General features: G+C 40.0%; 1 protein-coding gene across 1 annotated transcript in view; it reads left to right on the forward strand.

Annotated features, from left to right (window-relative positions):
- SAP130 (Sin3A-associated protein, 130kDa) overlaps positions 1-27,232 on the forward strand; it is a 79,373-nt gene that overhangs the window by 40,896 nt on the left and 11,245 nt on the right. Inside the window, exons 15-18 of the mRNA XM_012649942.1 lie at positions 3,607-3,711; positions 17,595-17,953; positions 23,835-24,083; positions 24,259-24,384. Of these exons, the coding sequence (XP_012505396.1) occupies positions 3,607-3,711; positions 17,595-17,953; positions 23,835-24,083; positions 24,259-24,384 (839 nt within the window). The remainder of the gene's footprint in view (positions 1-3,606; positions 3,712-17,594; positions 17,954-23,834; positions 24,084-24,258; positions 24,385-27,232) is intronic.

The following is a 27,232-nucleotide window of genomic DNA, read 5'->3' on the forward strand; positions in this document are numbered from 1 at the left end:
AGCAGCATGTTCATGCTTGCTCAGCTCGCCTTCCCTGACCTCATCTCTGTGCTCCACGTCCCATAGCCCAGCTTCTCTCTTTCTGCCTCCCTCCTAGCAGTACTCCAGCTCCACCAGGACCCCCCCCCCAGTGGCCTTCAATCCCACCTTTTCATGTTCCTCACTGCCTCCCTTGGCCTCTTCTGTGCTCTCCCTGATTCACAGTCTGTGATCACTTCCAGTCATTTCCTTGCATACAGCCTAAACCTCCTTGCCCGACTCTTTGCTTGGTCAAAACGAAAGTTAAATCCAACTTTCTGCTTAATTTATGCTGGCATGTGTGCAGCAGATTGTGGCAGGGAAAGCCACCCCACCAAATGGTGTTGCTTAGCCTCACAGATCTCACTAGGATCTTAGAGTGGGCCAACAAAGTGTACTCTCCTATACCACTCTTCTAGACAACTATAAAATATTTTGTTTTCTCCTCTCAAAATTTCTAGACCTCCTCTCTCATCTTCACTGTTAGCTGATAAACTTGCTCCATATTTTTTTGAGAAGACGGAAATGATCAAAAGAACTTTCACAGACTACAGCTATCACATCTACTTACGTGTCAGTACCCCAAGTCCTGCCTCCTGTCTGTTCCTATAGATGACCTTTCTGGGCTCCTCTCCAAAGTGTTCCATCTCCTCCTGTCTTACCTGCTCAAGAATGGTGCTATAGCTCTGATTCCTCTCTCTCCTACATCGTCATTTTTTATCTTGACAGTGGGTCATTGACATGAAAAGTATAAACATAACTGTCGTCTCTTCCATCTTAAAAAATAGAAGCCTTCTATTGAGCCCACATTCCTCTGCTATCTACCACCCCACCCTTTTTACTCCTCCTAGCAAAAGGATTTGTCTATATTTGCTAATAACTCCAGTTCTTCTGCCAGTTTCTTTCAACATTTTCATCGAAATATAGAAAACCACAGTCTAATGAGTTAGCACAAAATAAACAGGTCCAACTACTAAATAGGTCAAGAAAACAGAACGTTATCCACACCTTTTCCCAAAGATAACCAGTTTTTCTAAGTTTGAACCTCGTAGATAGAATCATATATTAAGAATTTTATATGTAAGTCTGACTTCCATCATTCGATTTTATGTAATTCACATTATTGCATGTGATTGGAATTTTTGTGTTGCTGTATAAAAAATCATTGTATAACAACACTATAGTTTATCTGTGCATATTTGGGTTGTTTCCAAGTTTTGCCTATGTTATCCTGAACATTTTTGTGTGTGACTTTTGATGCATACATGAATGTATTTCTGCTACATACCAAGGAGGGATTTGCTAGGTCACAGGTTGGGCTTATGTTCAACTCTAGTAGATAATGGCAGTGGTTTTCCAAGTGGTTAATACTCATTTACACTATCACCAACAGTGAGGATCATTGCTTCGTCTTCAACACTTGTTACTGGCACTCTGTAAGTTTGGTCATTCTGTGGGTTTGTAGTGGTGTATTTCATCAGGGTTTTTTTTGGGGGGGGGTCACGTTGTTTTTTGCTAGTAGGGGTAATAGGTTGGTCTTCCTTTTTGTTTTTTCATTACTTTTCATTATGGAAAAGTTTAAATATAATACAATTTTGAAAATACAGATGTATGTCTATCACCCAACTTCAATCATCAGCTTTTTACTTTGTGGTCAATTTTGTTTCATCTATATGCCTGCCCACCCCCTTTTGCCATATTATTTTGAAGGAAATCCTGGACATCACCATATGTCTTTTGAGAGATACGTATTTAAAAAACAGTAACCCCTTAATATCATCGAATATGCGATCATTGTTTAAATTTCCAGTGGTGTCAAATGTCACAAATTTTGTTTTGTATTATTTATTTGAATCAGTATTCTGATGAGGTGCACACATTGTGATTAGTCAATATGACTTCTAAGACCATTTTAGTATATAAGTTTCCTCTTTCTCTTGCAGTTTATTTGTTGAAGAGACTAGATTTCTTATCGAGTTTCTCTTTCTGGATTTTGTCAGCGGGATCCCCATTGTATTAATTTCCTAGGACTGCTGTAACAAATTGTGACAAACTTGGTGGCTTAAAACAACAGAAATTTATCATCTCATAGTTCTAGTGGCTAGTAGTCTGAAATCAAGATGTCGGCAGGGTTGCTTCCTTCTGGAGGCTCTCATGGAGAATCTATTCACACCTTTTTCCTAATTGCTGGTGGCTGTTGGCAGTCTTTCGTGTCTTGGCTTACAGATGCTGCGTGCACTCTTGTCTCTGCCTTTGTAGTCATATGGCCTTCCCTTTGTGCCTGTGTGTCTCAAACCTCCCTTTCCTTTCTGTAATTAGAATACTAGTCATTGGATTTAGGGACTACCCTACATCCAGAAAGATCTTTAGATCCTTCATTACATTTTCAAAGACCCTTTTTTCAGGTAAGGTCACATTCACAGTTACTAAGGATTAGGACTTAGATATGTTTTTTAAAGGAATTCACTTCAACTAAAGGTTTCATCAGATTTTTTTCTTTTTTTTTTTTTTTTGGTTTCTTGTGGCCAGGTTGGTGATTTAGTCTTTTACCAGAAGATAGATGACGTCTGATGGTCACCCTTTTTGATATGTTAGTAGCTGCAATGATCAATACCTGGGTCCATTAATGAATAGTTTTTGTAAACTGGTATATCCTGGTTCCAGCCATTTTCTCTCAAACCCATTCTTATTTGGCATCTGTTCCCACCACTCTACCAAAACTAAAGATGTCGAGACTAACTTCTACATTATTATCCCAATGGGTAATTCTCCGGCAGAGCCTTAAAGAGCCTCTCTATTGCATGACACAGTTGATCTCTAACTCTTCTTTCATAAACTTTTTTCGCTTGGCTTCCAAGAACTTGTCTCAGATCTATATAAGTACATAGGCATAAAGGCAGGTATGGTGGCTCATGCCTGTAATCCTAGCACTCTGGGAGGCTGAGGTGGAAGGATCTCTTCAACTCAGGAATTCAAGACCAGCCTGAGCAAAAGTGAGACCCCATCTCTACTAAAAGTGGAAAGAAATTAGCTGGGCAACTAAAAATAGGAAAAAAAAAAATTAGCCGGGCATGGTGGTGCACGCCTGTAGTCCCAGCTACTTGGGAGGCTGAGGCAGTAGGATCACTCGAGCCCAGGAGTTTTAGGTTGCAGTGAGCTGTGATGATGCCATTGCACTCCAGAGCAAGACTCTGTCTCAAAAAAAAAAAAAAAGGGGGCATAATAATGATTATATAAATACTTGACATGGAGTTCAGTTTTAATAACATTGAGTAGAAAGGAGATGTGGCATGGTCTAAGCAGCAACTTGAAAGAGTCACAGTGGTTGCTTCTTGGAGAGAAACTGACAGGAAGCAGGCAGCGATGGAGAAGGGACCTGCCTTTTGTAAAAAGCCTTTTAGTACTATTTGGCTTTTTTAAAATATGCCTATGTTATTTGATAAAATAAAAATCCATTTAAAAAAATACACAGTCAATGTAGTGCTTTTATTTTGCCATAAGTATGGCCTGGCAAATGCGTATCTTATATGTCTTATCCTTTCATGCCTTGGACTGCTATTTTCCGGGTTTATCTCTTATCTCTTTCAGAATGGCAGTTCGGAAAACCCTCATTCCTCCTCAGCCTCCTGATGTGGCTAGTCCTCGAGTGGAGAGCTCTATGCGGAGTACATCTGGGTCACCTAGGCCTGCAGGGTGAGCACCTAAGTGTTCTTACCACTCTCGCTTTTAATTACACATCATGGTGGAGGGAAAAGTCTAATATCTTTTTAATGCACTTTCTACCTAAACGACCTGCACACATTTCTCAACCTCTCTGATCCCTATTTGCCTCATTGATGAAGTGGGCACGGTTTTAACATCTACTTCATAGGCTTCTTGGGCTTCTTGTGTATTTAAATGAAATGATGCATTTATAGGACTTAGAACAGAGCCTACCTTACAGCAAACACCCAGTTGTTACAGCTGTTAAAAATGACTTCCTGATAGTAGTTAATGTGTGCTTTTTCTTTGTTATCTTCTTGATTTCAAAGGTAATATCATATTGGAAAATGTAAAGAATATAAAAAAAATTTAATATATAAAGTAAAAATCATTGTCTTCTTCCCCACCAACCTTGCCAGTCCTACTTCCCAAAATGATATTGATTGGTAACACTTCTGACAAGAATCTTTCCACATCTTTTTCTACATACACAATAGGTATTAATAGATTGATTCTTAAAAATGAGGTTCTTGCTGATTACATTGTTTTACACCTTATACTTTTTACTTATATCAGTAATAGCTTACCATGTTGGTATATTTAGATCTATTTCTTCATAAAGCTGTTCTCAATAAAAAAAATTATGAATGCCTTGTTTGTACCAGGTATCACTTTTGGATCTGGTGATATATTAATATAACAGTGATTAAAATAGATGCAAAGTTTCCATTCCCTTTAAGCTTTCTTTCTAATTAGTGTAGAGAAGTAATAGACATATGAGGACAAAGAAACTGTAAAGAGAATAAAAAGTGATGAGAGGAAGAGGGTGATGATTTACAGAAAGGCTTCTCTGAGTAGAGTATGAAGGAGTAAGCCACATGCTCCCCAATATGGGAATGTGTCAGGTAGAGGAAAGAGCAAGGCCCACGACTCTGATATAGGGGTACTTGTAGTCGTCACTTTGCACATTAGTGCAGAAACAAAAATGGCCATGCAAGCTGAAATTACAAAGTGATTTTAATCAGTGGAGAAAATTACAGTTATTCTGTGACCTTTAAAAACTGTCTGAAAATGCTAAAACCTGTCTTAACTGTCAGTTGTAATATATAGGGAATTGAAAAAATAATGAAACTATCATTAGTTGATATTAGTCTATTCATGGGTTCTGTTTCTTCCTGATTGAGCCTAGGGAGTTTATGTGTTTCCAGGAATTTGTCCATTTCCTCGATGTTTTCAAGTTTATGTGCATAGAGATTTTTATAGTATTCAGAGATGATACTTTGTATTTCTGTGGTGTCAGTTGTAATATCTTCTTTTTTATTTCCGATTGAGTTTATTAGGGTCCTTTTCTGTTTCTGGTTAATGTAATGAGAGGCCTGTCGATTTTGTTTATCTTCACAAAGAACCAACTTTTTGTTTCATTAATTTTCTGTATAATTCTTTTGTTATCAATTTCATTTAGTTCTGCTCTGACCTTAGTTATTTCTTTTCTTCTGCTGGGTTTGGGATTGATTTGCTCTTCCTTTTCCAGTTCCTTGAGATGCTAATTAGATTATTGATTTGCAATCTTTCTGTCTTTTGGATGTAACTATTTATGGCTATGAATTTTCCTCTTATGACTGCTTTTGCTGAATCCAACAGATTTTGATAACTTGTGTCCCCTTCGTCATTTAGTTGGAAGAATCTTTTGATTTCCATCTTAATTTCCTCCTTGACCCAATAGCTATTCAGCAGTAGGTTGTTTAATTTCCATGATTTTGTGTAGAGTTAAGTGTTTCTGTTGGAATTGATTTCTAATTTTATTCCACTGTGGTCTGAGAAGATATATGGTATAATTTCTATTTTTTGAAATCTGTTGAGACGTGTTTTGTGGCCTACGATATGATCGATTTTAGAGAATGTTCCATGAGCGGATGAGAAGAACATATATTCAGTGGTTTTTGGGTAGAATGTTCTGTAAATGTCTGTTAGGCCTATTTGTTCTAGGGTTCCATTTATGTCCATCATTTCTTTGCTGATTTTCTACTTGGAGGATCTGTCCCCTTCTGTCAGTGGAGTGTTGAAGTCCCCAGCTATTATGATGCTGCCGTTTATCATTTTTTCTTTAGTTCAAGTAGGGTTTGCTTATGAATCTGGGTGCACCTGTGTTAGGTACATAAATATATATGATTGTTATGTCTTGTTGAATTGTTCCCTCACCATTATATAATGACCATCTTTGTCTTTCTTTACTTTTGTTGATTTGAAGTCTATGTTATCTGATATGAGAATGGCTACACCAGCTTTCTTTTGGTTTCCATTTGCATGGAATATTGTTTTCTATCCCTTCACCTTGAGTCTCAATGAGTCCTTGTAGGTTAGATGTGTTTCCTGGGGACAGCAGATACTTGGCTAGTATTTGTTTTATCTATTCAGCCAGCCTTGAGTGGGAAGTTCAAGCCATTCACATTTATTGAAAGAATAGGTAAGTGGGATGGATTTCTGTTCATCCTATTGAGTAGAACTTTATTGCTTTGTTTTATTTCTTGAGCCATTGTGGTATCTGGGCTCTGACCTTTAGCTTTTGGTTGATACTATACTGGTGGTGTCCATCGTGCTGATCCGTGTATAATGCAGTTCTGAGTTCTTCCTGCGGGACAGATCTGGTCTTGACAAATTCCCTCAGTGTTTCCTTGCCTGAGAAAGTCTTTGTTTCTTCCTCATATAAGAAACTTGGCTTTGCAGGATACAAAATTCTAGGCTGGGCATTATTCTGTTTGGAAAAAACTAAGAATGGGGCCCCAGTCCCTTCTGGCTTGTAAGGTCTCAGTTGAGAAGTCTGCAGTTAGTCTGATGGGTTTTCCTTTGTAAGTTACCTGCTATGTTCACCTTACGACTCTTTCATGTTTACTTTTGGCCAGTCTGATGACTGTGTGTCATGATGATTGCCTCTTCGCAGCGAATCTCCCTGGGGTCCTTTGAGCTTCTTGTTCCTGGATATCTAGATTTCGAGCAAGGCCAGGGAAATTTTCCTCAATTATTCCCTCAAATAGGTTTTCCACCCCTTGTGTATTTGCTTCTTTGCCCTCAGGGATGCCTATTATTCTCATTTTAGGCCTCTTTACATAATCCCATATTTCTTGAAGATTTTATACGTTCCTCTTATTTCTCAGATCTTTGTCTCTGACTAACTCAACGACGTTGTCTTCAAGCTCTGAAATTCTTTCTTATGCCTGACCTAGCCTATTCTTAAGGCTTTCCATGGTGTTTTGTATTTCCTTGAATGAATTTTTCATTTCCAGAAGTTCTGTTTGATTTTTTTTTAATAATTCGATTTCCTTAGTAAATTTTTAATTCGTTTCCTGCATTGTTTTTGTGGTTTTTTTGTGTGTTGGGTTTCTGTTTTCTCTTGTATTTCGTTGAGCTTCCTTATAATCCATATTCGGAATTCTTCATCTGTCATTTCAGTCTTTTCATTTTGTTTGGTATCCATTGGTGAGGAGTTATTGTTTTCTCTTGGCGGGCTGTCCTTTCACTCTGATTTTTCATGTTTCTGGGGTTCTTTCATGGATTCCTTTGCATCTGGCCTCTCAGTAGAGACTTGGAGGTGCTAGGGACTGGCTTATGGGCCTGTCTCCACGTGCCTGAAGATTGATCCCTGAGTGTGCCAGGGAGAGTGCTGGTCCTGAGTTGCCTTTGGGGTGTTCTAGCAGGTTTGGTGTACCTCTTGGGTTACTTACCTCTGACCTGCTGTCTTCACCTCTTCCCAACAATGTATAATGAGTCAGATCCCCCAGCTTACTCTCAGTGGTGGTGGGTGGTACTTATGAGTGTGAATCAGCCACACCCTGTTTGCTTGAGTTGGAAGGTGCTATGATTAGCTATATTGTTGTTGTCCCTGTCATTGGTTGATGTTTGCATGATGGAGCCAGCTGCCAAGATGTTTTTATGTATCCATGGTAGACTCTGGTCCCCCAGGCAGAGTACTTAAGTACTTTAGGAAGAACCCTATAGCTCCCAGGGGGTTTATAGATCTACACCACCACTGAGGTAGCGGGGAGGAGCAAGGCAGTTTATGGCTAGGTTGTAGGAGCCTGAAAGCCTTTGCAAAGCCTCAGCAGGGCTCAGAAGTTTCTTCTGCTAGTTGCATGTTCTTTAAAGCCATGAGAATGGAGGGGAGTATAAACAGAATAGAAATGGTGTAGGGACCATGCCTTAGGATTTAGCATCTTTAGAAATGAAGAAAATGAAAAACAAAAAAATGGGCATTCTCTTCCTATACTGTGTGATGTTCCTAGGTATGTTGGTGCCATGTAATTAGTCCTCCGCTAATGAACACTTAGGTTATTTTCATTTATCACTGTAATAAAACTGCAGTGACTCTAGTTGTTTCTATATCATTGAGCCCCCCTTTGCAGTCATTTCTTTTGGATCTGTTTCTAGAAATAGTATTACTGGGTCAGAGTAAATGTGCAGTTTAAATTCTGGTTTCTAATCACTGTACCCATTTATATCCTCATGAAATATGGGTTCTCATTCTCTCCGCATTCTTGGCCAACACTAGAAATTAAGTTTAAAGTCTGTTTTTTTCTTTTTTCAAAAAGTAACATGGACTTGGTTTTAAAGCATTAGTCCTGAAGGGGAAGAGCACTCCACAAAGTACAAAAGTGCGTCCCTGTAAGGAAAGCAGGTGTGGAAACTGGAGTGAGCAGTGGCTATTTGTAGAATCCTTCTTGGATTTAATACGGTTCAAAGACGTTGGGAAAGTGGGCCCAACAGGCACCCAGACTGGCCTTATGCATAGTCACTCTGTTTTTGTGGCACCTGAAAGAAAAGAGCATTTGGATTATGAGGAAATAACTAGCTGGAAGAGCAGGCTCCCCACACTTGCACACCTAGATAAAACAAATCTCAGGTAAATGGCATTTTTAGGAATAGCCCAACTCCATTTACTGATAAGTAATAATAAAAGGATTGATATGAAGATAACTAAAATGAAAACATAGGAAAAGAGCAACAAAATATACTAGTTTGTTCACTAAGAACACTGACCATAAAACATGTTAACAGGGGACAGATGAAATTTATAACGAAATATTCCTCCATGAGCTTAAATATCTTAATGAAATAGCCACCTTTATGAAGGAAAACACAGAAATGAAATGCAAAGATTCCCAGAGTGAATGGTAAAACATAAAGAGATGACACATGAGTTGAAAGAACTTAGTAAAGAGCTGGAAGACACCATAGAATGAAGGCGATATAGCATTGGCAGCTTGAAAGTGGTCTTGGTCAGAGTATTTATTCCACAGAAATCGTCATTAGTGCTTCATTAACTGTTTTACTGATCATCTAAGCAGAGGCTGGAAAACTTTTTCAGTACAGGTCCAGGTAGTGAATTATTTTCAGTTTTGTGGGTCATACGGTCTCTGCTACGAGAACTCGACTCGGCTGTGCTAGCAGGAAAGAGCCGTAGGCAACACGTACACAAGCGGGTGTGGCTGTGTTCCAACAAAACTTTATTCGCAAAGCACATGTTGGGCTGGGATATAGTTTTTCAACCCCTGGTCTAGATTGAAGAAAGTGATGAAGAAAATGTTAATCATACAGATTAAACTTAAAAGTATTGTCTTGTCTGTAGCTGTTAAATTGTGAAGAAGCCAAAAATTTAAGGCACTATTCTCCACGTATTCAAAAACCATCATCTGACCCAGGGAAGAAGTCTCACATGTTGTTGTGAATTTTCCAGTTTTCCTTCTTTTATTGATTTTTCGCTCCATTCCATTGTAGTTGGAGAAGATACTTTGTGTGATTTCAGTCTTTCTTAATTTATTTAAATTTGAATTTTGACTAAACATAGGGTCTACCCTGGAGAATGATCCGTGTGCACTTGAGAAGAACGTACATTTTGCTGTTGTTGGGTAGAGTGTTTCTGTGCGTGTCTGTTAGGTCTGGTTGGTTTAGTGTTCAAATCCTCTCTTTGCTGACCTTCTGTCTGGATATATTATTCGTATTGAAACTGGGGTATTGAAGTCTCTTACTATTCTTGTAGGACTATCTATTTGTCCCTTTAATTCTGTCAGTGTTTGCTTCATATATTCTGGAGCTCTGTTCCTTGAAATGTAAAGGTTTATAATTGCTGTATCTTTTTTTTCTTTATTTTGGTTAGAACACTTAACGTGAGATCTACCCTCTTAAAAAGAAATTTCAGTGTACATTTCAGTATTGTTGATTATAGGTACAACGTCGTATAGCAAATCTAGCACTTCTTCATCTTGCTTAAGTGAAACTTTATACACTTTGATTAGTAACTCTCCATTTTTCTGTCCCTGTTACCTTTTCAATGAATCTTTTATCAATATATAATGTCTTTTGTCTTGTAACAGTTTTTGATTTAAAGTCTGTTTCACCTGATGAAGATATAGGCCCCTGCCCTGATTTTCTTTTGGTTACTGTTTGTATGAATATCTTTTTCCATCCTTTCATTTTTGAAGCTAGTTTCATTTCTTATTGAAGCTAGTTTTGTATCAATTTAAACTAGATGGAAATAAATTTAGGATGTTAATTGTAATCCCATGGTAACCAATTAAAAAATACCACTCAAAGAAGATAATGTCATCTGAGGACTTAAATTACTTAAACAAATATTTTTCCAAAAGATATATCAAGCAAAGACAAATTGAAATTTTAATTATCAGAAAAGGTAGAACTCAGCTTAAAAACAAAGCACAGATGGCACTTTATAATGCTGAAGAATCTAATTTACAACAAAGATTTAACAGTTAAGAATATCTGTGTACCCAATAATCTAGCATCAGGATTCATAAAGCAGAATTCACAAGAAGTATAAGGAGTGTTTAAAAGAACAGATTAGGAGCAAGACAGTGTTAATTCCGTTTCAGGCCACATCAGTTCAAATAGACAACAAATAAATAAGGATATAATAAATCTAAATAATAATAAGGTAGAATTAATATTATTCAATTCAGTGCATTAATTACACCTTCTCTGGTACCCAGGGGACATATATGTGGGTAATTTCTTTTTATGCACAAGGAAAATCTAAACAAATTTCAGAAAATAATCTCTGATCTCAATGTAGTCAAACTAGAAATAGTAATGACAGCAGAAAAGGGAAAGCCCTATTTACCCGTTTTTAAATGCTCTGAAACAACAGTCAAAAAGAAAGTATGAATGAAAATTGCAATATATCTAAAACATGCTGTAGTGAAAGCATTATATATCAGTATCAGTGGGCTGCAACTAAAGCAGTATTCAGAAGAAAATTCATAGCCTTAAATATTTTTATGTCAATTAAAAAATACTGAAAATTGTCCAGCTAAAAAAGAGAACAAAAAATAAAGGAATAAATAGAAGTAATTAATATAAAAGCAAAAATTAATGATTTAGAAAATGGCTTAGCACAAACACAATCAAGATAACAGTACAAAAGCACAAGTAAGGCTGAGTGCAGCGACTCATGCCTGTAATCCCAGCACTTTGGGAGGCGTAGGCAGGAGAATCGCTTGAACCCAGGAGTTGGAGACCAGCCTGAGCAACATGGTGAGACCCCATCTCTACAAAAAAATTTTCAAAATTATCCAGGCATAGTGGTGAGCACCTGTAGTCCCAGCTGCTTGGAAGGCTTAGTTCAAAGGATCACTTGAGCCCAGTAGTTTGTGGCTATGGTCATGCCACTGTACTCAGCCTGGGTGACAGAGCAAGGCCTTGTCCCTTAAAAAAATTAAAATAAATAAATTATAAAATGGCAGGAAAATTTTAGGTTGGATATCATTGTTCCTTAAAAATGTTAAGGTATTATTACTCTGTTGTCTTCTACATTTTGTTGTTACTCTTGAAACGCCTGATACCATTTTGAATCCTGATTTCTAACACGTTTCTTTCTGAAAGCTTTAATGATTTTTGTTCCCAATGTTCAGAAATTTCACGGTAAAATTTGAGTTGGTCTTTTTTTTAATGTGCTGGATACTCAGTGGCCTTTTCAATCTAAAAACTCCTCGTCAGTACAGGGAAGTCTTGATAGAGTATTTTTTTATAATTTGTTCTATACTACTCAGTTTCCATCTCATCCCTTTTTTGCGGGGTGGGGGGATGCCAATTTGTCAGATAAACTTTTAGAATGACTTTTAGTTTTTTAATCTTTTCTCTCCCATCTACCATTTCTTTGTCCCATATTTTTTTCTTTTTACGTGATATCTTCAATTTTATTTTCAAGTCTTCTCTTTTTAACTTAATATGAAAATCTGTAAATGTAAGAGGAATTAGAGAAAATAATGCTAATCAAATAGATTTAACTGTTTTAATATTTTGCCTTATTTTATCTTTTTGACACTATTAAATCACAGAATTTCACTTTTAAGTATTCATCTACATTTTGGCAATTTAACTGTGATGTGCCTATGTGTGGATTTCTTTTAGTACCCTACAGGGAGTTCATTAAATTTTTGGATATATGGGTTACTGTTTTTCATCAAATTGGTGGCATTTTCAGCCATTATTTCTGCTAATATTCTTTCTACCCATTTCTCTCTATCCTTTCCTTCTGGAATTCCAATTATGTGAATATTGGTATGCTTAAGGGTGTCCTACCCATGTCCGAGGCTCTGTTTATTTTTCCTCACAGTTCTGTGTCTGTTTCTGAGACAGGATTATGCCTGCTCAAATATGCATCTGAGCCCTTCTGGTGGGTTTTTTTTTTTTCTTTCCCTTTTAGCATTTATACTTTTGAACTCCAGAATTTCTGTTTGGACCTTTTTATAATTTCTGTCTTTTAATCGATACTCTCAATTTGCTGAGAATGAGGGGTAGGGAACCTCTGCAGCCTTGGGGCCACCGGTGGCCTTCTGGATCCTGAGTGCAGGCTTTTGACTGAATCCAAATTTTACAGAACAAATCCTTTTATTAAAAGGGGTGTAGCAGAGAAAGGTGAAGTTTTTCTTGCCTCCTTTGGTGCTTAAAAAAGAACAATCTTGAGCTCCGAAGGCTGCAGGTTCCCCACCCATTCCCACCCCTCCCCTGGGTTTGTTCTTACTGCTACTTGTTGTATTGTTAGTTGAGTGAATTTTATGAACTAATTCTGTCCAATCTGTATCTTTGTCTCGTGTGGCCATTGAATTCTCTTTTGGGTTAACTTAATGGTCAGCTCCCCGTAATATTCTCAAATTTAAAAAAATAAATTAAAAATAAATAAATACATACATACATACGTAAATATTTAGGCCAGGTATGGTGGCTCACACCTGTAATCCTAGCACTCTGGGAGGCCAAGGAGGGAGGATCGCTTGAGGTTAGGAGTTCAAGACCAGCCTGAGCTAGACCCGGTCTCTGCTAAAAATATAAAGAAATTAGCCAGGCAACTAAAAATAGAAAAAAAAAAAATCAACTGGGCATGGTGGTACGTGCCTATAGTCCCAGCTACTCAGGAGGCTGAGGCAGGAGGATCGCTTGAGCCCAGGAATTTAAGGTTGCTATGAGCTAGGCTAATGCCGCGGCACTTCAGCCCGGGCAACAGAGCAAGACTCTGTCTCCAAAAATAAATAAATAAATAAATAAATATTTAAATAAGAAATGAAAAAAAAAGAAAGAAAGAAAGACTGCCTATCTCCTGGTCTCCGAGAGAGGGTAGGAACCCAACTTCAGTGAGGGGCAGTTAGGAAACTCAGATGGCCTAAGCACATTCAATACCCTTCCCCTTAATATGCTCCAGTACTTTTTTATTAACACACCCCATTCTAAAAATCATTCCACCTTTTGTTTCAGTGGAGTTAAATTCATTCTCCCTCCCAATTACAACAGCCCTGAATAACGTCTTCCTTGCTTTAAAAAATAAATAAATAAATAAACTAATGGTTGAACAGAGATTTCCTCAGATGCCTGGAGCCAGTAAATCTTGCATTTGCCAAGGGGCTCTGTGTGTGTCTTCAATGCTCTGGCAGGCAGTTCACAACTCTGCCTTATCCTTCACTTTCTACCTATGTAGAGCCTCAAGGTCCGCCAAAGGTTAGAGCTTAGGGCCTTCTTGGTTCTTCCCTGGCCACGTACACAGCCCTGGGCATGCACACAGTCCTAGTGTACGTGTCGTTTTCCTGGATTGCCAGAAATGTGTCAGAGCTTTCAAAGCCCCCTGTGGATATTTCCTTCCTCTGCCTTTCTTTTGAAGCTTTTTGGGAAGCCTGCTGTTTGACCCAACTACTACAATCTTCTCAGTCAACTGTTCGTCAATTACCTCTAATTTTTTTCAACAAATACCCCTTGGGAAAAGATGTTTACACTAGACACACTCCAAATCAGGGCAAATAAAGCCTGTCTTGCCTGTGGGTTCTTCCTGGCTACAACCAGATGAGTCGTGTAATGACAGTGTCCTGGGGATGAGGGTTCAAAAGGGCTCCAGCCCCTCTGGTAGCTCAGGCTGCCGGTTTTCACTGTGAATGTGGACTGGTGGTTTGCAAGCCTGCTGCCAAGCTAGAGGAATAGAAATAGAGCAAATTAAAGCACCATGAAATTTGCTGTTCTTGCTTAGATTCAGCCAGTTTTCTTGAATAATTTGGCCAGATTACTGAAAGCCTTTCGTTAACTTCTGGAGTTCTGAAGAAATTGATTCTGCCCTTTTTTTTTTTTTTTTTTTGCCAGTTTTTTTTATTGTTGTTGCTGTTATGGAGGAGAGACTCTTCAGAGACTCTTACTCCCACATTTTTGCTGATGTCTCTGTTGTTTTGTTTGGTTTTTGAGACAGAGTCTCTGTTGCCCTGGGTAAAGTGCAGTGGCATCATCGTATTATAGCTCACTGCAACCTCGAACTCCTGGCCTCAAGCAATCCTCTTACTTCAGCTGGGACTAACACACACACCACCATGCCCATGCCTGGCTGATTTTTCTATTTTTAGTAGAAACGAGTCTCAAATTCCTGAGTTCAAGCAATTCTCCCACCTCAGCCTCCCAGAGTGCTAAGGATTACAGGCGTGAGCCACCACACCCAGCCTGATGTTGCTGTTTATTTTTTCTTTAATTGCAGAAAAATACTTATCCCACTGACCACTATTTTTTAAATATTTATTTTTAAATAATTTAAGACAATAAGAAGTTGCAAAAATAATACAAAGAATTTCCATATACCCTAACTTTGTTGCCCAGTGATTACATCTTGTATAACTCAGTACATTTTCAAAATGAAAAAAGTTGACGTTGGTTCAATGCTACTTACTTAACTACAGACCTTATTAGGATTTCACTGGTTGTTGTTTTATTTTTTTTTTTCTGAGACAGAGTCTTGCTTTGTTGCCCGGGCTAGAGTGAGTGCCGCGGCGTCAGCCTAGCTCACAGCAACCTCAAACTCCTGGGCTCAAGCAATCCTCCTGCCTCAGCCTCCCAGTAGCTGGGACTACAGGCATGCGCCACCATGCCTGGCTAATTTTTATATATATATATATTTTTAGTTGTCCAATTAATTTCTTTCTATTTTTTTTAGTAGAGACGGGGTCTCGCTCTTGCTCAGGCTGGTCTCGAACTCCTGAGCTCAAACAATCCGCCCGCCTCGGCCTCCCAGAGTGCTAGGATTACAGGCCTGTCATTGGTTTTTATGTACTTTTTGAGATGGATGGAGGATGTATAATATTTTGAAATTTTATCACACGTATGGATTTGTGTAGCTATTACCATAATCAGAATAAAAAACAAGACAAGCCCTCATTTATAAATCACACCCTTCCCCCACCCCAACCCTTTTCTACTTAGCCGTTCTCCATCACTATAATTTTATCATTTTGAGTTTGATATAAATGGAATCATATACATAAATAACTACATATACATGGATATATTTGATATATAATAATCTAATTATATTGACCTAACTCAACTTAGTGCTTTTGAGATCCGCCCAAGTTACAGTGTGTATCAATAATTTGTTCTTTTTTGGATGGTTAGTATGGATGTGCCAGAATTTATCCATTTGTTTCTCAATGTATGCTGGGGTTGTTTCTAGTTTGGGGCTATTGCAGATACAGTTGCTATGGACATTTGTATACAGCATTCTTGGTAGACATACATTTTTATTTTTCTAGGATAAAAATCCCAAATGCACAATCGTCAGTCTGAGACTATAGGAGCAAAAACCAAAATGTTTCTCTATTCTCTCACCGAACAACAGAGAAACTTCTGTGACCTCTGGTCACCAAGAATTCTGGGAGAAATTCTCCCCACCAGCAACCAACCGATCAGTTCCGCATCAGACACCTACTGAGTGTCCTCTGCTCCAACTCTGACGCTATCTGCTTGGAGATAGCATCAGATCTCATGGGTTAAGGGCTTGTTCCCACAAGACTTGCCCCCACGTCCGATGCCAATCACAAGCCCCAGGTGGTTTTCCCTTTCTTCTAACTGGCTGGCTGTAAATCAGGATTTCCGTGACCCCCAGCTTGACTTCTACTGACTTGCTAGAGCAGCTCACAAAACTCAGGGAGATAAAGTGCTTTACTGGCTAAAGGATATTACGGAGGCTATGGATGAAGAGATGCTAGGGCAAGGTATAGAGGAATGGCTGCCGAGCTTCCATGCCCTCTCTGGGCATGCCACCCTCCAAGAACCTTTATGTGTCAGCTATCTAGAAGCTCCTGAACCCAGTTATTTTGGGTTTTTATGAATTTCATCACACAGGCATAAATCAGCAGTCCCCAACCTTTTTAGCACCAGGAATCGGTTTCATGGAAGACAATTTTTCCACAGACCAGGGTGGGGCGGGGATGGTTTCCGATGATTCAAGCGCATTACATTTATTGTGCAGTCAAACCTGTCTACTAATGATAATCTGTATTTGCAGCGGCTCCCCAGCGCTCACATCACCACTCAGCTCCACCTCAGATCATCAGGCATTAGATTCGCATGAGGAGTGCTCAACCTAGATCCCTCACATGTGCAGTTTAGAGTAGGGTTTGTGCTCCTATGCGCATCTAATGCCGCCGCTGATCTGACAGGAGGCGGAGCTCAGGCGGTGATACAATCGATGGGGAGCGGCTGTAAATATACATGAAGCTTTGCTCGCTTGCCCACCACTCACCTCCTGCTGTGGGGCCAGTTTCCTAACAGGCCATGGATCAATACCCATCCTCAGTCCCGGGGCTTGGAGACCACGGGATTAAATCATTGGCTATTAGTGATTGCTTCAACTTTCAACTCCTGTCAACTACAGTTAAAAACCAACAACAACTCCAAAGATAACACATGTATTAAGGAATTCTAGGAGAAAAGGTATATTAATGTAATGAAAATTGGTTGTCCTATGATGATGTGACTAAGTGATCTCTTTAAAATGTTGTTTTCTTTTTTTTTTTTTTTTTTTTTTTGAGACAAGAGTCTCACTCCATTGCCCTGAGTAGAGTACCATGGCATTGTCATAGCTCACAGAAACCTCAAACACCTGGGCTCAAGTGATCCTCCTGCCTCAGCCTCCCAAGCAGCTGTGACTACAGGCGCTCACCACGACGCCCAGCTAATTTTTCTATTTTTAGTAGAGACGGGATCTCACTCTTGCTCAGGCTGGTCGTCAAACTCCTGAGCTCAAGCGATCCTCCCGCCTCGGCCTTGCAGAGTGCTAAGATTACAGGCTTGAGCCACCGCTCCAGGCCTAAAACGTTGTTTTCTAAGTTAATTTTATTACTGTTTATAAAGACCTGATGGGGGTAGGGCATATAGAATGTTTTAAAAACCTGAATTTCCTTTAAAAGTTACCTTAATGTCGAACTTTTAAGATCAAGGAATAGTGTGTCAGTCGTGCTATGTGTCGTACAAAAATAATTGGGCAAAGATACTCTTCATCTGAGATATAGTGGGTTAACGCAGTTTTCTCTCATTTGTTAAAGTGGTTTGCTTTTGTGTTGCAGTGCCAAACCCAAGCCCGAAATCCACGTGTCTATGGCCTCTCCGGTCACTATGTCTGTGGAGACCGTATCCAGTCAAAGTAATGATCAGCCTACCATCGCCGTCCCTCCAACTGCCCAGCAGCCCTCACCAGCCATTCCAACCATGATTGCAGCAGCCAGTCCCCCATCACAGCCAGCCGTTGCCCTCTCAACCATTCCTGGAGCAGTCCCCATCACTCCCCCCATCACCACAATTGCAGCTGCACCACCACCGTCAGCCACTGTGGGTGGCAGTCTCTCCTCTGTCTTGGGCCCTCCTGTACCTGAGATTAAAGTAAAAGAAGAAGTAGAACCAATGGACATCATGAGGCCGGTTTCTGGTAAGTTCATTCCCAAAACACTCTGCATTGGCAGACACTGCTGCCCTTTTCCTAACTCTGCTCGAGATTCCTCCTTCCTAACTCCTGTCCGATCTCTGCCAGGCAGCCAGACTCCCTGATGCCCATTTTAGATGTTGCATTTTAGTAATTTTTAACAAATAGATGAAAGCATTAAACTCCTTGTGGAGGACTTTGGTACTTTAAGATGGGAGTCTGCCAGCCTCCTCATTTGCTGGCTAATTAATAAACTTCTTTTTCTTTCTCCTCAAAAAAATAAAAATAAACTTCCTGTGAAAACAAAAATCATTTCGCTGTGCTTTGGTAATTAAGTTTAATTTCTGGCCAAAATTATGAAAAAGATGAATATTTCCCCGTGGATATCTTTCAATATAGCTTCCTTTGTTTTAAGAAAATATTACCATGTAAAATGGGTCACAATATGGTCATAGCCAAGTACTATTTATTTGCAATTTATTCCCTGCCAATTTTTGTTGCCTTGTTATGCAATAAAGATTTATATTGTTGATAAACTTATATGTGATTAGTAAAATCTTAAAACTATTCATTACCCCTTTTCCCTCTTCATCTTAACTCTAAACTTCGAGTTTGTGAAAATCGAATCACTCTGTAGGTTTCTTTTTTTGTTGTTTTGTTTTTTCTAATAATTTATTATGGAATCTTGTTTTTCCTGATTATAAAAGTAACATATTGAGTGTATGAAATTTATGAAATCTAGACAAATCCAACGTGGAAATCAAGTTATTTTGTGCTCCAGTTACCCACTGGTATTACCCGCCATTTCAGCATGAAGGCCCGTGTTTCCCATGTCGCATGTTGAATAAGAGGTGTGACTTTGTACTGTTTAGAGTTTTTCACACCTGCTGTTTATTTATCTATTTATTATGCCAAGAAATAACTTTCCATGGGTGTACTTAGTCTTGACACCTTTATTCAAAGATACCATGGATAATCCAGGAGGAGAAATTGAACGTGCGTAAGTTTGCTGTTCATCTGCTGGCTGTTTGCACGGTTCTCCTTCCTTCTCTGTGCTAGGAAGCTGACAGTAATCCTGCCTCAGCCTGTGCGGTCTATATCAGGGATTGTTCTGGGCACTGACAATACAACTTCGTACAAAACAAGTGCATCGTTTTGTTGGTTTGGTTTGTTTTAAAAAATGTGTTGATTGTAATGGTTCCTTTTTTTTTTTTTTTTTTGAGACACAGTCTCGCTCTGTCACCTGGGCTAGAGTGCTGTGGTGTCAGCCTAGCTCACAGCAACCTCAAACTCCTGGGCTCAAGCAATCCTCCTGCCTCAGCCTCCCGAGTAGCTGGGACTACAGGCACACACCACTACACCCAGCCAATTTTTTCTATTTTTAGTAGAGACAGGTCTCGCTCTTGCTCAGGCTGGTCTTAAATTCCTGAACTCAAGCGATCCTCCTGCCTTGGCCTCCCAGAGTGCTAGGATTACAGGCATGAGCCACTGCACCCAGCCAAAACAAGTACATCTTCATCCTCTTAGATCTCACATTCTAGTGAGGGAGACAAACAGTAAAAAGATAAATAAGTTATATATATGTTTAGGGGATAAGTACTCTGGAGACAAAGCAGGGACAAAATATAAGGGAAAGTTGGGGCTGAGGCTGAAATTGTAAAAAGGGTTTTAAGAGAAAGCCTTATTGAGGAAGTGCCCTTTGGTAGAGACATTAAAGAGATGAAGTGCTGGCCATGAGTATATCTAGGAATAGAGTATTCCAGGCCAAGAGAGCAGTAAGTGCAAAGGTCTTGAGACAGGAGCATGCCCAGTGGGTTCAAAACTTAGCAAAGAGCCAGAGGTCACTGGAGCTTAGAAGTAAGTGAGGGGAGTGGTAGACGACAGGGTCAGAGAAATAGGGTCATGTGGTTGAGCAGGGCCTGTGGGTCACTGTAAGGACTTTGGCGGGGTTGGTGGGGAGCTGTTAGAGGGATTTGGCAGAATGTCCTGAGCCCACTTAGGTTTGAAGCAGAACACTCTGGCTGCTGGGTAGAGAACAGACTGTGGGAGCAAGGATGGAATCAAGGAGACTTGTCTATCAGCTTTTGTGTTAATTTCAGGAAACACTGGGGGCTCAGCCAGGGTAGGAGCAGTGGAAGTGGTATGAGATGGTAGAATACTGGATATATTTTTAAGGTAAAGCTAAAAGGATTTCTTTAAAAATAGGATGTTGAGTGTAAGTTAAGAGTATCTGGGGCTACTCCAGGGTTTTTGGTCTCAGCCCCTGGAAGCTATGGCATTACCATTGGCTGTGTTAGGGAAGGTTACAGGAGGACCACGTTTTGTAGGGAGAGATTAGGAGTTCAGTTTTTGACACAGTAAGTTTGAGGTGTCTGTTGGACATCTAAATATAGATATTGAGTAGTTGGATCTATCAGACTGGCTTTTGAAATAGTAAATGAAGTTGCAGGTATAAATTTGGGAGTTGTCAGTGTGTATGTAAATTGTATTTAAACCCATGATCCTGTGCAGGGAGGCGGCCACGCTCCCCACAAAAAACCGGGTCCCTTTGATAGGGTTGCAAGGGATAAGAAAATAATGGAAAATGGAAAATAATGGAAATAAAAGAATACACAGAGACAAAGATATAGTTTTATAGATTTATAAAGATTATAGGCAAAGCGGGTGGTCAGGGGGCCTGGATTTCTCCATCAATCTCAGAGGCCAGTCAATCTCAGAGGCCACAAGTGAAGTTTTACATGGTCATTTATAGGTACAGTGATCAGTTGCCAGGGGTAACAGATTTACATAACAGCAGGTAGTTCCTCTTAGGTTAACAGTTTTTCAGAAGGCTTCTACAGATCCCTTAACTAATTCTATCTACGTGAACAAATGATTACAAAATCTTTCAAAGACTAAGTTCTAAGGTAAATTTATCACTTAACAGAGGGGTGAGATATATTGGCTCCATATTTTCTTTATCCGGTTATTGTGAATGGAGACAGGTAGTCCGGAGTTTTAAGCAGGAGCTGTCCCTTGGGCTAATTGCTTATAGCCACGGGCGGCTGTCTCTTCGGGGTAGGCACTCTGGGATCACCTCTCATCCTATAGTTTTTAACAGATCTGCTTTACTTTACAAAGCAAATCCAAAACTTTAGGTCTGAGAAACGCAGCGCCTTGTGGGATTCAGCCGCTACTGTCTTTCAGAGACGCCCTCCTGAGGTGAAACAGCTTTCGATATGCAAACTCACACGTTCACATGTTCCTTCAGGGCAAAGCTCTGCAAAACTCCTGAGACGTTCCCTGTCTCCAATATATTTATATTAATTTATGGAGCAACAATCCTGGATGAGTGGATGAGGTCACCTGGGGAATGAATGCTGTTTCAAAACAGAAGCAGCCCCTGACCTAGCCCTGGGACACTGTGCCATTGTGAGGTGGCAGAAGAGGGGGTGTCTAGCAAAGGCGACTGAACACAGGGCCAGAGTGGCAGGCCAACGACTCGGAACGGAGGATGTGCCGTCCTGGAAGGCAAGGACAGACTGTTTCAGGGAGGCGGGGTGATCAGCTGGGTCACGTGCTGCTGAAAGATGAGGAATGCAAATACTGAGCAGTGACTTTTGGATTTGGCAGCACAGAGGTCAGAGAGATGTTGAGAATAACGGTTTTCATGCAATGATGGGGTCAAAGAGTGATCAGGAAAGAGTTCAAGAGAAAGCCGGGAGAGAAATAGAGACGGTCTATGTAAACAACACTTTGAGGAGTTTGTTCTAAAGGGATAGAAAAAAGAAGGTAATATCTGAAAGAAAATGGTGTCAAGAGGAAGTTTTTTTTTTTTTTTTTCCGAGACAGAGTCTCACTCTTTTGCCTGGGTTAGAGTGAGTGCCGTGGCATCAGCCTAGCTCACAGCAACCTCAAACTCCTGGGCTCAAGCGATCCTCCTGCCTCAGCCTCCCGAGTAGCTGGGACTATAGGCATGCACCACCATGCCCAGCTAATTTTTCTGTATATTTTTAGTTGTCCAATTAATTTTTCTATTTTTAGTAGAGACGGGGTCTCACTCTTGCTCAGGCTGGTTTCGAACTCCTGAGCTCAAACAATCCGCCCGCCTCGGCCTCCCAGAGAGCTAGGATTACAGGCGTGAGCCACCGCGCCCGGCCTAAGAGGAAGTTTTTAAGATGGAACAAATAAAGAGTTTTGTCTGTTAATGGGAACGATCCAATAGCGTGGGAAGAATGAACGTGAATTCCTGGAGTGTGTCTGAGGGGTGAGGGTAGGTGGGTGTACCTGAAGGGGTTGGCCTTTGCTGCCAGCACAGAGAGGAGGAAGCTTCAGGGTCACATGCATGTGGGGAGATGGGGTGGTGGGACTCAGTGGACATTTTCTTCTGATTGCGCCTGTCTTTTCAGTAACGTAGGTAGCAAGGCCATCCGCTGAGAGTACGGATGGTGGAGGAGGCATTGAAGGTTTGAGGAGGAGAAGGTGTGAAGTAATCATCTGGAAAGAGACTAGCCTTAGCAGATATGGGAGGATTGTCCACGTGCGGCCAGTCAGCATTGCTGTGTGTCGCTAGCTGCATTCAGCCGCGTAGGCACAGACTAGTCGGAGCATTGGATTTACCTCTTGTGCTTTGGATAAGGGAGTGCAGTGAAGCACAGTGAAGGAAGAAAATGAATAAAGAGATTGTAGAATTTCAACCAGCAATAGGGGAGGACAGACAGGGACAAGTGATGACAGGATCGTGGTGAGGTGAGTCGGTAATAGTTTTTCATGGGTCTAAAGAGTGCTGGAAGCTGGGTTCTAAGGACAGTGACCTGGAAAGAGCATTGGATTTGCCTGGAGAGTTGGATGCTAGAAATTGAGGTTGGGTGTGAGGTGGTTTGCAGCTACTAGTGACAGCAGAGTTTGGAGTGTGACTGTTGGGAGTGGGTAGCTAAGTCGAGTGGAGGAAAAGGATGGGGCAAATATGTGGCAGAGTGGAAACAGGAGTTACGGTAACCCTTAAACATGATTTTTAAATCCCTGGATGTGTGATTCATGCAAGCGCAAACAGACGTTTACTTCCTCACTGTGAAAGCTTTTCATCCGGAGGCAGAGTGCTGTGCTAGCTAAGAGTACAGGCTCTGAAGCTGGACTGCTTCTGGCAACTCCCGACTCTGCCACTTTGTACTTGTGTGTCTTGTGCCACATTCTCTCATCTGTGAATTGGAGAATAATAATGCTTACTTATTCAGATTAGTTTTAAGATTATGAGTTAATTGGTTACCTGCTAGGAATTTATGTTTAAAGGCCTAAATAGTGGCTTAAACAGGTAAGATGTTATTATCTCCTTTGGAGCAAGTCCTAAGGCATACAGTGCAGGGATGATATGTGTATTCTATCAAGTCATGGAGGATCCAGGCTCTTTCCTTCTCTTCGCCATCCCTAGGATTGCACCCTCATGCCCTCAATCCTAGATAGCTGCTGGAGCTCCAGTCATCACATCTGAGTTCCAGGGTAACAGAAGGAAGACAAGGAGTACAAAGTCACTCCTTTTTCTTTCTCTCTCTTTCCTCATTCTTTACACCTTCTTTTAAGGAAACTTCCTAAAAGTGCCACAGAACACTTCTACTTTCATCTTATCTGACCATACCTATAACAGAAGCTAGGAAATACGTTCTTTGAGCCGAGTCCCATGTCAAAATGAGGGTCCTGGACGTAAGAAAGATAAAGATGTGGGGTATTAGGGGGCAGTTGGCAGCCTCTGCCACAATTAGAATGCTTAGCACAGTGCCAGGCACATAGGAAGACTCAGTAGATGTTAGCTGTCTGTGCTATTTCCTCAGTCATCGCCACTGCTAGAAGTCAAGTGAAGCTTTCCATCATGCTTGGGTTCTTACAGATGTTTGTGCTCCTTTTCCTATGACAGCAGTTCCTCCACTGGCTACCAACACTGTGTCACCGTCTCTCTCATTGCTGGCAAACAACCTGTCTATGCCTACAAGTGACCTACCACCTGGTGCCTCCCCAAGGAAAAAGCCTCGGAAGCAACAGCACGTGATCTCGACAGAAGAAGGCGATATGATGGAGACGAACAGCACTGATGATGAGAAGTCCGCTGCCAAGAGTCTCCTGGTGAAGGCCGAAAAGCGCAAGTCTCCTCCCAAGGAGTATATCGGTAACGATCACTGACGCTAACTGTTGTCTCCTGACGCTTCCCACTTAAGTCAGGAGTCCATCCCAGGGGCGTTTACATAGTCAGTTTTACTTACAGCTCACTTACTGGAATTGAAGTTTGGGGATTGTTGAAAATATGTAAGAAGTTATTTAATGTCTTCTTCCCTTTTGTATAGATGAGGAAGGTGTGAGATACGTCCCTGTGCGTCCAAGACCTCCCATCACTTTGCTCCGTCACTATCGGAACCCCTGGAAAGCTGCTTACCACCACTTTCAGAGGTACAGTGACGTCCGGGTCAAAGGTTAGTTTCCCCAGAAACATCCAGTATTTATTTTAACATCCAGTGTTAATGTGTGAAATCATTGTAACACTTGGCTATATTGTAATTACAATAGAAGAAAAATATAGAATCACAATTTTCTAGTTTTCAAAAAACCATAAATTTTCACTATAAAATCTTGAGACTTCAGTGCTTAACAAGTGAAATATCCTGTTGAGTATTAAACTTAGAAAATTATCCTTTGCCCCAGAAAGCTGTATGCACTTACTGGAATTCCAGTGTAATGGTTAAGTGACAGCCTTGGTTTTAGTAAAATGCACTGTGCTAACAGCTTCCCAAGTACTAATAGGATGACCTCCTTAGCCCCCAGAGCAACTGTGGGAGAGCTGTGCTGGATTGCTGTTTAACATGGTCCATAGTCCGTAGGGGTTCTAGGATGCTAAAATATATGTGTCTCATAAGCATTTTTTCAAAAGACCTTTTGTTTAAAATATATATGAAGCTCTTGGAGTGGTCTAGGTCAAGCCCTTAATAAGTGCTTTGTTATTGTTGTTGAATCTGACAATAACATTTAATAAACCCACATATAATGAAAATGGCTGACAGTACTTTGGAAATACTCTTCAAATATTTCTCTTGATGGACCTTATGTGTTGTTAATCTTTGCTGTAATAAATGCACAGAGAACTGTGAGTTTCCAGAGAATTGATCACATTTTCCATTTTCTTACATAAATTCTACTTGGCAACTTCTCTGAGGGTTCTCTTGAAGACTCAAGATGAGTCCAGTTTGGATGGGGTACTGACCAGTGTCCAAGAGCAGGGGTGAAGGTGCTGACGGTTCATTCTCTAGAAGTACAGAGGTGGTGGTACTTCCCAGATATTCTTCCTGACAAGTATACTTTGAGGTTTGACAAGAATGTGAGATTTCCAGAGGTCAGAGAATGCTGACCTTTAGTGGAAGCAGGATATTGGCCACTAAACATCTCTTCGTGCCACAAGAATTTCATGGCAGTAAAGTATTTAGGGATTTGCCTGGTAGTGTTTAAGCCATACTAAAATTATTGCATAAACAGAAAACAAATAATAACATGACAGACTTACGCCTTAACATATCAGTAATTGCCTTAAATGTAGTCTATACATACCAATTAAAAACAGTTTGTAGAGTGGATGAAAAAACACAAACTATATGCTGTCTACAAGAAACTCACTTTGAATACAATGGCATAGGTAGGTTGACAGGAAAAGGATGGAAAAATATATACAAAAATTAATTTACATAAAATCACCAGTAGCTCTGTTAGTATCAGGTAAAGTAAACTTAAGAGGAAAGAATATTGCTAGAGAAAAAGAGACACATTACATAGTGATAAGAAAATCAGTTGTCCAGGAAACAATCCTAAATGTATAGGCAGCAGAAAGCAAGACCTTCAGAATACTTGATGGATAAACAGTTAGAGGTAGAGATAGAAAAATGAACAGTTATAGTTAGAACTTTAACACACCACTCTTAGTTCTTGATAGAACTACTTGTCGGAAGGTAAGCAAGACTGTAGAACACCATGAACCAACAATATCTAATAGACATTGATAGAATACTCCAACAACAGCAGAATACACATTCTTCCTAGTGCCATAGAACATATAAAGATAGACCATAGCCTGGATAATAAAACAAACCCCAACTCATTTAAAAGAAATCATAGAGTATCTTCATTGACAATAATGGCATCAAACTAGAAACCAATAAGAGAGAGAGAACCCAAAAAGCTCTAAACCATGAAAATTAAATAGCACATGTGTAAATAGTCCATGGGTCAAAGAAGTCTCAAGAGAAATTTTTAGAAATGCATAGAACTGAATGAAAATGAAAATAAAGTAATAACATAATAAAATGTGTACTAAAGCAATGTTAACAGGGAAATTTATAGCATTAAATGCTATGAGCAGTTTTATCCTCATAAATTCAGTGATGTAAATGAAGTGAACCAATTCCCTGAAAAACCACAAACTATCAAAACTCAACCAGAAACAAACAGACAATCTGGATGGTTCTATAACCATTAAATAAATTAAATCCATAATTTAAAAGCTTCCAAAAAGAAATCTCTAGGCCCACATACTTTTACTGGAGAATTTTGCCAAATGTTTTGATGAGAATTAACACCAATTCTCTATAGTCTCCTCTATTATAAAATATAGAAAAGGATACTTCCAAATTATGAAGCCAATATGAAATCAAAACCAGACAGAGTACGAGTATAGCAAACTACAGGTTAGTAATTCCTCATGAATATATTTGCAAAAATTCATTAACAAAATATTAGCAAATCAAATCCAGCAATATGTACCTTGAGCAAGTGGGATTTATTCTAGCTACGTAAGTCTGGTTCAACATTTGAAAGTCAATATAAGTCATCATATTAACAGACTGTCAGTTTCCTAGGGCTGCCATAACAAGTAGCACAGGACGGATGGCTTACTAGTAGAAGTTTATTCTCTCATGGTTCTGGAGGCTGGAAGTTCAAAACCAAGGTGTGACAGGATCTTCTCTCGGTAAAAGCGTTAAGGAGAGTCCTTCCTTGCCTCTTTAGTTTCTGGTGACTGACAGCAGTCCTTGGCTTGCAGCATGTCACTCCAGTGTCTCCTTCCGTCTTCACATGGCATTCTCTTCTGTGTCTGTCTGCCTCTTCCACCTTCCTTTCCCTCTTTTTCCGTCTCTCCCCTCCTCACCTCCTTCTTTGACTCTCTCTCCCCCTCTCTCCTTCCCTCCCTCCTTGGAAGGACACCAGCCATTGGATTTACAACTCATCTTAATCCAGTGTGACTTCTCCTTCCTAAATTACATTACTTTTTTTTTTTTTTTT

The sequence above is a fragment of the Propithecus coquereli genome, unplaced genomic scaffold (assembly GCF_000956105.1).
Source record: "Propithecus coquereli isolate 6110/MARCELLA unplaced genomic scaffold, Pcoq_1.0 Scaffold307, whole genome shotgun sequence".
NCBI lineage: Eukaryota > Metazoa > Chordata > Mammalia > Primates > Indriidae > Propithecus > Propithecus coquereli.